Raw genomic sequence first — 13260 nt, 5'->3', positions numbered from 1 at the left:
TGTGAAAAAAAATAGATGCATCTGTGATTTTTTTTTTTAAGCTGGTGGTACTTAAATAGATTATTTTGGTGGTATTTATCATCATTTTACAGATCACAGTAAATGCTGGTAATGAGTTCTTATCAGTATATTGAGACATGTATTACTTATAATTAGGGATGAGCGAACTCGAACTGTATAGTTCGGGTTCGTACCGAATTTTGGGGTGTCCGTGACACGGACCCGAACCCGGACATTTTCGTAAAAGTCCGGGTTCGGGTTCGGTGTTCGTCGCTTTCTTCGCGCTTTTGTGACGCTTTCTTGGCGCTTTTTGAAAGGCTGCAAAGCAGCCAATCAACAAGCGTCATACTACTTGCCCCAAGAGGCCATCACAGCCATGCCTACTATTGGCATGGCTGTGATTGGCCAGAGCACCATGTGACCCAGCCTCTATTTAAGCTGGAGTCACATAGCGCCGCCCGTCACTCTGCTCTGATTAGCGTAGGGAGAGGTTGCGGCTGCGACAGTAGGGCGAGATTAGGCAGATTAACTCCTCCAAAGGACTTGATTAACTGATCGATCTGCAGCTGTGGATCATTGAGCTGCTGATCCTCAATTGCTCACTGTTTTTAGGCTGCACAGACCGTTTGTCAGTCTCATTTTTCTGGGGTGATCGGCGGCCATTTTGTGTCTTGTGGTGCGCCAGCACAAGCTGCGACCAAGTGCATTTAACCCTCAATGGTGTGGTTGTTTTTTGGCTAAAGCCTACATCAGGGTGAAGCTGTCACACCAAGTGCATTTAACCAGCAATAGTCTGTTCATTTTTTGGCCATATACAAAATCAGGGGCAAGCTGCGCCTGTCACCAAGTGCATTTAACCCTCAATGGTGTGGTTGTTTTTTGGCTAAAGCCTACATCAGGGTGAAGCTGTCACACCAAGTGCATTTAACCAGCAATAGTCTGTTCATTTTTTGGCCATATACAAAATCAGGGGCAAGCTGCGCCTGTCACCAAGTGCATTTAACCCTCAATGGTGTGGTTGTTTTTTGGCTAAAGCCTACATCAGGGTGAAGCTGTCACACCAAGTGCATTTAACCAGCAATAGTCTGTTCATTTTTTGGCCATATACAAAATCAGGGGCAAGCTGCGCCTGTCACCAAGTGCATTTAACCCTCAATGGTGTGGTTGTTTTTTGGCTAAAGCCTACATCAGGGTGAAGCTGTCACACCAAGTGCATTTAACCAGCAATAGTCTGTTCATTTTTTGGCCATATCCCAGTCTAATTCTGTCACTAAATCCATACCGGTCACCCAGCGCCTAAATACTAGGCCTCAAATTTAATTCCCTCTAAATCTCTCGTTACCCACCGGTGTACTGTTGTTGCTGGGCAAGATATTTAGTGTCCGTCAAAGCACATTTTTTGTTCTGGGTTGAAGTACAATTCCCAATTTAGCAATTTCATAATTTAGTGGTTTCTGCTATATCAGAGCTATTTGAAATCTATCCCTAAAAGGGTATATAATATTGAAGGTGCACATAGGGTCATTCAGAATAACTTCACACACACCCGCTACTGTGTATTTCCAAGTCTAATTCTGTCACTAAACCCATACCTGTCACCCAGCGCCTAAATACTAGGCCTCAAATTTAAATCCCTCTAAATCTCTCGTTACCGTTGTCCTGTTGTAGCTGGGAAAGTTATTTAGTGCCCGTCAAAGCACATTTTTTGTTCTGGGTTGAAGTACAATTCCCAATTTAGCAATTTCATAATTTAGTGGTTCCTGCTATATCAGAGCTATTTGAAATCTATCCCAAAAAGGGTATATAATATTGAAGGTGCACATTGGGTCATTCAGAATAACTTCACACACACGCTTCTGTGCATTTCCAAGTCTAATTCTGTCACTAAATCCATACCGGTGACCCAGCGCCTAAATACTAGGCCTCAAATTTAATTCCCTCTAAATCTCTCGTTACCCACCGCTGTACTGTTGTTGCTGGGCAAGATATTTAGTGTCCGTCAAAGCACATTTTTTGTTCTGGGTTGAAGTACAATTCCCAATTTAGCAATTTCATAATTTAGTGGTTTCTGCTATATCAGAGCTATTTGAAATCTATCCCTAAAAGGGTATATAATATTGAAGGTGCACATAGGGTCATTCAGAATAACTTCACACACACCCGCTACTGTGTATTTCCAAGTCTAATTCTGTCACTAAATCCATACCGGTGACCCAGCGCCTAAATACTAGGCCTCAAATTTAATTCCCTCTAAATCTCTCGTTACCCACCGCTGTACTGTTGTTGCTGGGCAAGATATTTAGTGTCCGTCAAAGCACATTTTTTGTTCTGGGTTGAAGTACAATTCCCAATTTAGCAATTTCATAATTTAGTGGTTTCTGCTATATCAGAGCTATTTGAAATCTATCCCTAAAAGGGTATATAATATTCAAGGTGCACATTGGGTCATTCAGAATAACTTCACACACACACGCTTCTGTGCATTTCCAAGTCTAATTCTGTCACTAAATCCATACCGGTCACCCAGCGCCTAAATACTAGGCCTCAAACGCAGCCGCCTGTCTACAGCCAATGTGGACAAGCTGACGTTCATAAAAATGAACCAGGCATGGATCCCACAGGATCTGTCCGTCCCTTGTCCAGATTAGACATTAACTACCTCCCCTTAACCATATATTATTGGACTCCAGGGCACTTCCTCATTCAATCCTATTTTTATTTTCATTTTACCATTATATTGCGAGGCTACCCAAAGTTGAATGAACCTCTCCTCTGTCTGGGTGCCGGGGCCTAAATATATGCCAATGGACTGTTCCAATGTTGGGTGATGTGAAGCCTGATTCTCTGCTATGACATGCAGACTGATTCTCTGCTGACATGAAGCCAGATCCTCTGTTACGGGACCTCTCTCCTCTGCCTGTGTGCTGGGCCTAAATTTATGAAAATGGACTCTTACAGTGGTGGGTGACGTGAAGCCTGATTCTCTGCTATGATATGAAGACTGATTCTCTGCTGACATGAAGCCAGATTGTCTGTTACGGGACCTCTCTCCTCTGCCTGGGTGCTGGGCCTAAATATATGCCAATGGACTGTTGCAGTGGTGGCTGACGTGAAGCCTCATTCTCTGCTATGACATGCAGACTGATTCTCTGCTGACATGAAGCCAGATTGTCTGTTACGGGACCTCTCTCCTCTGCCTGGGTGCTGGGTAGTGTTGAGCGCGAATATTCGAAAAGCAAATTTTTTTCGCGAATATCGCAACTTCGCGATTTCGCGAATATTTCGAATATAGTGCTATATATTCGTAAAAACGAATATTCGTTTTTTGTTTTTTCCCCCCCCACAAAATTACAGTACACATATAATTGATTGTTTCCCAAAGGTCCAACAGCTCAGATCTTACTCACATTGCCTAGAAAGTGATTGAGGCGCGAATCTTCGTAAGGCGATTTTATTAGCGCACATGCGAATATCGGCACGTCCCAGAACAGAGGCAAAGGGCTTTGCATTCATACATTAGTGAATTGAGTTGCGAATCTTCGTAAGGCGATTTTATTAGCGCACATGCGAATATCGGCACGTCCCAGAACAGAGGCAAAGGGCTTTGCATTCATACATTAGTGAATTGAGTTGCGAATCTTCGTAAGGCGATTTTATTAGCGCACATGCGAATATCGGCACGTCCCAGAACAGAGGCAAAGGGCTTTGCATTCATACATTAGTGAATTGAGTTGCGAATCTTCGTAAGGCGATTTTATTAGCGCACATGCGAATATCTACACTTGTCCCAGAACAGAGGCAAAGGGCTTTGCATTCATACATTAGTGATTGAATTGAGCTGCGAATCTTCGTAAGGCGATTTTATTAACGCAAATGCAAATATCTACACTTGTCCCCAGAACAGAGAGGCAAAGGCCTGTGCATTCATATAGTATAGCACCATATTCGCGAATACGTAGAACTTCGTAAAATTCGATTTACGAATATTCGTATTTTTTATTTTACTTTCCACCTTACAGATTACATTGATCTGTACTCTGTCAACTACTGTCATCACCCCCCACTGTATCTCGATTGATTCCCAAAAGTCTCACATTCCCTAGAAAGTGATTGAGTTGCGAATCTTCGTAAGGCGATTTTATTAGCGCACATGCGAATATCTACACTTGTCCCAGAACAGAGGCAAAGGGCTTTGCATTCATACATTAGTGATTGAATTGAGCTGCGAATCTTCGTAAGGCGATTTTATTAACGCAAATGCAAATATCTACACTTGTCCCCAGAACAGAGAGGCAAAGGCCTGTGCATTCATATAGTATAGCACCATATTCGCGAATACGTAGAACTTCGTAAAATTTGATTAACGAAAATTCGTATTTTTTATTTTACTTTCCACCTTACAGATTACATTGATCTGTACTCTGTCAACTACTGTCATCACCCCCCACTGTATCTCGATTGATTCCCAAAAGTCTCACATTCCCTAGAAAGTGATTGAGGTGCGAATCTTCGTAAGGCGATTTTATTAGCGCACATGCGAATATCTACACTTGTCCCAGAACAGAGGCAAAGGGCATTGCATTCATACATTAGTGATTGAATTGAGTTGCGAATCTTCGTAAGGCGATTTCATTAGCGCACATGTGAATTTTGCATAGCATATGTATTATGCGATGCGAAAATTCGAATTATCGCATATGCGAAATAATAACGAATTTGAATAATCGCGAATATTTTACGAATATTCTTTCGAATATTCACAAAATTTCGCGAATTCGAATATGGGACATGCCGCTCAACACTAGTGCTGGGCCTAAATTTATGACAATGGACTGTTGCAGTGGTGGGTGACGTGAAGCCTGATTCTCTGCTATGACATGCAGACTGATTCTCTGCTGACATGAAGCCAGATTGTCTGTTACGGGACCTCTCTCCTCTGCCTGGGTGCTGGGCCTAAATATATGCCAATGGACTGTTGCAGTGGTGGCTGACGTGAAGCCTCATTCTCTGCTATGACATGCAGACTAATTCTCTGCTGACATGAAGACAGATTCTCTGTTACGGGACCTCTCTCCTCTGCCTGGGTGCCGGGGCCTAAATATCTGAGAATGGACTGTTCCAGTGGTGGGTGACGGGAAGCCAGATTCTCTGCTATGGAACCTCTCTCCAATTGATTTTGGTTAATTTTTATTTATTTAATTTTTATTTTTATTCATTTCCCTATCCACATTTGTTTGCAGGGGATTTACCTACATGTTGCTGCCTTTTGCAGCCCTCTAGCTCTTTCCTGGGCTGTTTTACAGCCTTTTTAGTGCCGAAAAGTTCGGGTCCCCATTGACTTCAATGGGGTTCGGGTTCGGGACGAAGTTCGGATCGGGTTCGGATCCCGAACCCGAACATTTCCGGGATGTTCGGCCGAACTTCTCGAACCCGAACATCCAGGTGTTCGCTCAACTCTACTTATAATCTTTATAATTAATTATAGTTTCCCAATTTGTCCGTAAAAAAAAACGTAGCTATCCGTGAATTTTGGATAAGTTAGAAAAATTCTGGTTGGCATCCTCTGTATTGGGGCGGGAGCTGTGGATTGTCACGTTAGATCAGCACAAGATCAGTGTATAACCATTCATACTGTACAAGTCAGAAATTTGTAGATGAGCAACATTACCCAGAAAAACACTGCGCTTGTACAGAAAGCCATCCTCAAGCACTTTCCGAATGTTGTGTAAGGAACATGTTCTTCTTGCTGCAAACAGAGGAATGAAAATGACAGGGCTTAATAATAGCAAGTCTACTGACAGTGCAGCTCTCTAGCATTAAAAGGGTTTTCCAGGATTAGCATAATGACAGCCTATTGAGAGAATAGGTTGCAGTGATTGTGTGAGCACTGCACCCTTTTAATGTTTACCTCAGACTGTCTACCTGCACCCCATACACATAGCAGGCACAGACTGAAAATAGTCCATCAATATGTTGATCCTGGAAAACCCTTTAAATTAACGTACAATTTACCTGGGTGATGGGATTCACAACCACATGGGTACATTTTGCTTCATACTCTGGAAGGGGCTGTTCTTCTTGCTCTAAAAACTCAACAGTGTCCCACTCATATTCTAGCTCGGCTTGTCGACGCTTCCAAAATTCGAGGAACAAAGTAACTGTTAAATATCAAAAGGATAGTATTACACATAATGCACTGCTTACAATGCATCTTAATATACGGACAAAATTCTTTGCACTGCACTACAATATCATCCATGAAAATATGCATCTTAAATGCTCCACTTTTGCTGACAAAATCTGTCTTTTTATTTCCCAACCACATATTTCTCTGTCAACTCTGATAGTCAAATATTTCAGTTATAGCAACTTTTAAAATCAATGATTAAGATCAACAAACTTTGCATAAGTCAATACAAGCAACTTTATAACAGATCTTGTCAGTGAAAAAATGCCTCTTTTTCCACTTAACAGGCTCTTCACTCTACATTCTCCGCTAAAGTTGTCTTGAGACCAAGAAGGACTGCCAGCATATTGAAGGATCATATTACAGCTGGCTACAGAAGAACATGGAAACAGGTGGAACAGGAGGAGTGAATGGATAAGGGAAAATGGCATTTTTCTGTAATAACATATACTACAACATTTTTTATACTTCACTGTACAATTTATTTATGCAAAGTTTCTTGAAAGGCTAGTGACCATTTACATTACACCCTCCTGTTCAAACTTTTCATGCTTTGCTGATGGTCTCGGTCTCAGCATTATGAGCAGCCTCAATGTACACTGAAATATATATGGTTGTTAGCTTCAATCTAAGTAGGGATAGATTATCCAAATGGAACAATCGTTTTAAGGCGAGATCAGTATAACAAACACAAATTAGTACAATATCATAACTGGAGAGCCCTTACCCCATATTCCCATAAACACTGCAAACACAAGGGTTCCAAAACTGTCAAATATGCAAAGTTTCTGCAACAGAAAATAAATAATTCAGTATAGCAAGAGGACATTATGTTTCATTATTGGCCCGATTAGCCCAAATGTTGCATTATGTACAAATAATATAGCTTTACGTAGGATCTGCAAAATTAGCACTTGTGCTTTACTTTTAACATAACTCATAATTCTAACGTTGCAGGAAGTACAATAATTGAGATATACAGAGCCTTGGGTAAAAGTTATTATGCAATATAGAAAACGCAAATAAAATAAAAAAATACTTTTATACTATAAAGGACAGATTTTCATTTCATACACTACTGTAACATTCCTTTAAAATTACTTTAATCAAGCACTTGGGCTCAGGCTACACGGCAACATTTGTTGCACAACTTCTTGTCATAGAAACGTTGCACAATGTTTTTCGTAATAATAGTCAATGGTGTGTGTTGCACCCTCACATGCAACATGCTGCGACATGACAAGTTGGATTTTCGTGCGACAGTCACATCGCAGTGGCAGTGCAACACCATTGATTACCATTACAAAAAATTTTGCACAACATTGCCATGGAGCCCTAGCATTGTGGGAACAGAAAGATCCAAAATTAAGAAATATTGATTATTGGTCGGTCACAGGAAATATGTAATGTACCAGTATAGGTGCGACAAATTCAAATAAGAAAAGTTTGTGCTCTCTGAGTGCCTACAAAACAAATACTTTACAATGGACAAACCATAACACGATTCAAGAGAGGTACTATTACCTTTGATGATTCACAGGTGATATTAAGGTACCAGTATGTACACTCTTTGTCACACTGTGGACACATAATAATGTTTCCTCCGATGTTAGGGTCACAGACTTCTTTGCTGAAATAAAAAATATATATATAATGTTTCCCATGTAAAGCTATTGCTTTGTATTGTGGATTCTAAAGTAATTATACACAAGTAGCACATTTGCGATTGAACATGTGTATGCAATATTCTTATCCGTGAAAAGAGGCTTCTACTGCGCAGAGGTCATTTTACAGGTTTAGATCACCAAAAAAAAAAAAAAAAAACGACAAAAAGCATAAATTAATGTATTTTGTATTTCTTTGACTGAAAGTCAATTCACAAATATGGGTAAAAATTTGCAATGTATACATATAATTCTATCCTATAAAAAAAATCTTCAATAAAAAGACAGATCTGTCGCAACCGTATGTATTCGGCATTGATATATATTTTTATAGAGTACACCCCTCACATTTTTGTAAATATTTTATTCTATCTTTTCATGGGACAACACTAAACATAGGACACTTTGATATAATGTAAAGTAGTCAGTGTACAGCTTTTACAACAGTGTAAATTTGGTGCACCCTCATAATAACTGAACACACAGCTATTAATGTCTAAACTGCTGGCAACAAAAGTGAGTACAACATGGCACCTCATGGCAAAGAACTCTGAGGATCTGAAAAAAAGAATTCTTGCTCTACATAAAGATGGCCTAGGCTATAAGAAGATTGCCAACACCCTGAAACTGAGCTGCAACACGGTGGCCAAGACCACACAGCGGTTTACCAAGACAGGTTTCACTAAGAACAAGCCTCGCCATGGTAGACCAAAGGCGTTGAGTGCACGTGCTCAGTGTCATATCCAGAGGATGTCCTTTACAAATAGACGTACGAGTGCTGCCATAATTTCTGCAGAGGTTAAAGGGGTGGGGGGTCAGCCTTTCAGTACTCAGACCATATGCCACACTCTGCGTCAAATTGGTCAGCATGGCTGTGACCCCAGATGGAATCCTCTTTGAAGAAGAGGAAAACATGAATGCCAACATGTACTGTGACATACTGAAGCAGAGCATGATTCCCTCCCTTCAGAAACTGGGCAGCAGGGCAGTACTCCAACATGATAACGACCCCAAGCACATCTCCAGGATGACCACTGCCTTGCTAAAGAAACTGAGGTTAAAAAGGTGTTGGACTGGCCAAGCATGTCTCCAGACCTAAACTCTATTGAGCATCTGTGGGGCATCTTCAAACGCGATGTCATCAAGGAGACATGGATGAGGATTCCAGTGGCAACCTGGGAAGCTCTAGTGAACTCCACGCCCAAAAGAGTTAAGGCACTGCAGAAAAATAAATGGTCGCCACAGAAAATATTGGCACTTTTGGCCCAATTTTGCCATTTTCACTTAGGGGTGTACTCCATTTTGTTGCCAGCAATTTAGACATTAACCCCTTCAGGACCCTGTCATTTTTCAAGGACCAGGCCATTTTTTAGCAACTCTAACATGGGTCACTTTATATGGTGATAACTTTAAAACGCTTTTACTTATCCAGGCCATTCTGAGATTGTTTTCTCATCACATATTGTACTTCAGGACACTGGTAAATTTGAGCCAAAATATTCCATTTATAAAAAATACCAAATGTCCCCAAAAAAAAATTTGAAAAATTAGCGACTTTCAAAATTTCTATTTCTCTACTTTTAAAATAGATCGTAATATCTCCAACTTCATGTTTAAATCATTTTGAAAATTACATTTTCTTTTTTTGGGGACGTTCGAAGGCTTAGGCCACATGCACACGATCGTTGTGTGCTTTGCGTTCCTCAAATCACGGATGGCCTTTAATATAACTGCCTATTCTTGTCCGCAAAGCGCGGACAAGAATAGGACTGGTTATATTTTTGGGGCGGACCACGGAACGGAGAAACGGATGCAGACAGCACACTGAGTGCTGTCCGCATCTTTTGCGGTCCCATTGAAGTGAATGGGTCCACATTCGAGCCGCCAAAACTGTGGCTCGGATGTGGACCAAAATAACGGCCGTGTGCATGAGGCCTTAGAAGCAAATCTTAAAATTCTTAAGAACATTTCCAAAACTCATTTTTTTAAAGGACCAGTTCAGTTATGAGATCACTTTGTGGGGCTTACATATTAGAAACCAACCATAAATCACCCCTCAAGCTATTCAAAACTGATTTTACAAACTTTGTTAACCATTTAGGTGTCCCACGACATATAAAGGAAAATGGGAATGAAATTTCAAAATTTCACTTTTGGTTTAGCAGATTTTACATTTCAATAAAAAAAAATTCTGCAACACATCAAGGGTTAACAGCCAAAAAAACCTCAAAATCTATTACCCTGATTCTTGAGTTCACAGAAACACCCCATATGTGTTAAAAAACTGATGTATGGGCGCACAGCAGGCTTCAGAGTGGAAGGACCACAATATGGCTTTTGGAGAGCGGATTTAGCTGGAATGGTAATCGAGAGCTATGTCGCATATGAAGACACCCTGAGGTGGCCCTACAGTGGAAACCCCCAAAAAGTTACCCCATTTTGGAAACTACACCCCTCAAGGAATCTTTCAAATGTGTTTAGTGAGCACTTTGACCTCAAAGGAAACACTTGGAAGTAAAAATGAAAAATTGCATTTTTTTCATAGAAAAAGTTGCTGTATAACCAAATTTTTCACTTTTCCAAAAGGGTAACAGGACAAAATGCACCCTGCATTTTGTTCCTCATTCCCACCCCCCCACCCCGAATACGGCAACACCCCATATGTGCTCCCAAAATGATGTATGGGCACACAGCAGGGCTCTAGAGTCAAACTGCAAAATATGGATTTTGCTGATCTTTAATTGGCAGACATTGATTTTAGGTGCCATGTCATAAAAAAAAAATTCATAAGGTCCCCAGAAATGAAAAACACCAAGAACTGACCCCATTTTGGAAATAGCACCCCCATACAAACATTTTAAGTGGTGGAAAGGGTCAGCAAACAGGTGTCTCACAGAAGGCAGAAACACTTGTTAAAAGGATTTCAAAGCACACATTTGTGAAAATTGAAAAATTACAAGCAGACCCCAATTTTTCACTTTCACAAAGGGACACCACAGTATGTGTTCCTAATTTTCTCCCCATTCAGGAAACATCCCATATGTGCTTGTAGCCTGCTGTATGGGAGCACAGCAGGCAAACAGCTAAATGTGATTTTGGCTGGCAGGCCTGAATTGGCAGACATGGATTTAGGAAATTAAAAACCTCAAGAAGTAGCCCCAGTTTAGAAAGTGCACCCACGTACGAACATTTTAAGGCAGGGATGCTCAACCTGTGGCCCTCCAGCTGTTGTAAAACTACAACCCCCACCATGCCCTTCTGTAAACTGATAGCTGTAGGCTGTCCGGAAATTATGGGAGTTGTAGTTTTACAACAGCCTAAGGGTCGTAGGTTGAGCATGCCTGTTTGAAGGGGAGGAAAGGGAACTTTTGACCTAACAGGTGAAATGAATATGTAGTGGTTGGTGAAAAGTGGATATGTAATCTATGCGGACTAAATCAGAGATATAAGGTGGTAAAACTACAGGATACATCATGGATGAAATTAAATTAATACTCCATGGATGTGTGGTAGATTTAAAACACTCCTGCATGCAGAGGCCAGGTTTTTCAGGGCAGGTTTCACAGTGGTAAATGGTGTCTTTCCTTATCCCCCTTTTGGATCGCACCCTGCATCTTTTGGGGGTCCTTCCCTTTCTTGCTGTCTGGAGGACTTGACGTGGAAAATGTTGCCATGGTACAACGCGGGCACCATGACTTCCTGAAGTACTGGCACCCTCCCTGGGCTGGCTTTGAAAATTTAGGGCCTTGATAACCACCTCTTGGAACTGAAGGAAAGTTAATGTGTGGCCTGCAGATTAAATAGCGCGTACGCATTGCACATTGCCATCTTTACAATGTGTACGGCCAGCTTTTTGTACCACACTTTCGTTTTCGTGTGGCACTGTAGGGCTTCAGAAGTTGATCTGAAAGATCCACCCCTCCCATGTGCCTGTGGTACTCCAGGATACAAACAACGACGTCCCTCTTGTCCTTGTACTTAACCACCAGCATGTTCTCATGGAGGAGAGCCCTACTTTCACCCATTCTCAATGGTTGCCCTAACAGGATCTAGGGAGGCCACAGTACCTCTGGCAGTTAGGGACATGAATAGGGGTATGTTGGTATAATAGTTATCGACAGAGGTGGTAATCCTTATCCAGCATTGAGTGCAGTAAGTCCCACACGATCTTCCCACTAACTCCTACGATAGGGGGGCATTCTATCCGTGAATCTTTCCCTTCGTAAATGCGGAACTTGTGGGTATACCCGGAGCTACTCACAAATTTTGTAAATCTTTATGACATACCTTGCCCGTTTGCTAGGCAGGTACTGCCGGAATCTAATCCTCCCTTTGCATAGTAATAGGGACTCATCTACACAGACATTTTTTTTTATCAGGGTTGTACACCTCAGCAAACTTGGTGTTAAAAGTGGTCAATGATAGGCCTAACCTTGAACAGACTATCAAATATCGGGCCGTTTTGGGGTGGGCACTGTGCATTGTCGTTGTAGTGTAGGAATTTCTGAATTGACTCAAATTGCTTCCGGGTCATTATCTTACTGTAAATTGGAGTCTGGTAGAAAATGTCTCAACTCCAATATTGTCTAACATTTGGCTTCTTTACAACGCCCATATGCAGCACGAGTCCCCAAAACTTAATCTCTGGTGCACTTACTGGGGTCCAACCTAGGGGTCTAGCACATGGCGATATAGGGTTCTGATCAATGAATTGTTGGGCGTATAAATTGGTTTGGGCCACCATTAAATTTACAAACTCTTCAGGAGAAAAAGATTTTGAAAAAAAATCTAGTTCAGTGAAACCCATCTGTATTCCGGAGCTGCCCTCAAAATACGGAATTAGGGGCTGATAATCGTCAGGGGGTGGGGTCCATATGGGCTCACCCTGGGGGGTTTCCTCAGCTGTTGTTCTGGGGCGCCTTCTAGAGGGTCCCTCATCAGCGGATGATGATGAGGGGGTAGAGGAAAGTGGCATCCTCTTCTCCCTCACCGACAGACTCCGTATCGGAGGCAAGCATGGCGTATGCCTCATTAGCCGAGTATACTCGTTTGGACAGACCGGCCATTTTTATTTTATTTAGGTGTGACGTGTGAAATGTGTAAACCTTTATTTAGTTTGAGGGTTGTGTATGTTGCGTTTTCACATGTGAAGGGGCTTGTAATAATAAATTTGAAATGTAGGAAAAGGAGTAGATAAAAAAAGTTTAAAAAAAATTGCAGGATGCACGCACAAGGATGTTGCATGCATGCAAAAATCTACACTAACTACTAAAATTGAAAGAGAATATATATATATATATATATATATATATATATATATATATATATATATATATATATATATATATTACAGTACAGACCAAAAGTTTGGACACCCCTTCTCATTCAAAGAGTTTTCTTTATTTTCAT

At 41.2% G+C, this 13260-nt stretch overlaps 1 protein-coding gene across 2 annotated transcripts in view; it reads right to left on the bottom strand.

Annotated features, from left to right (window-relative positions):
- The window catches only part of ANO6 (anoctamin 6), a 118776-nt gene that overhangs the window by 18391 nt on the left and 87125 nt on the right, over positions 1 to 13260 (bottom strand). For both annotated transcript variants that reach the window (XM_044280377.1, XM_044280376.1), the window contains exons 9-12: positions 7712 to 7817; positions 6915 to 6975; positions 6013 to 6158; positions 5669 to 5746 (exon numbers count right to left, since the gene is read on the bottom strand). In XM_044280377.1, coding sequence (XP_044136312.1) covers positions 5669 to 5746; positions 6013 to 6158; positions 6915 to 6975; positions 7712 to 7817 — 391 coding nt within the window. The remainder of the gene's footprint in view (positions 1 to 5668; positions 5747 to 6012; positions 6159 to 6914; positions 6976 to 7711; positions 7818 to 13260) is intronic.

The sequence above is a fragment of the Bufo gargarizans genome, chromosome 2 (assembly GCF_014858855.1).
Source record: "Bufo gargarizans isolate SCDJY-AF-19 chromosome 2, ASM1485885v1, whole genome shotgun sequence".
Classification (NCBI taxonomy): domain Eukaryota; kingdom Metazoa; phylum Chordata; class Amphibia; order Anura; family Bufonidae; genus Bufo; species Bufo gargarizans.
Note: the sequence above shows the minus strand (reverse complement) of the source record. Positions and strands in the feature narration are given on the sequence as shown.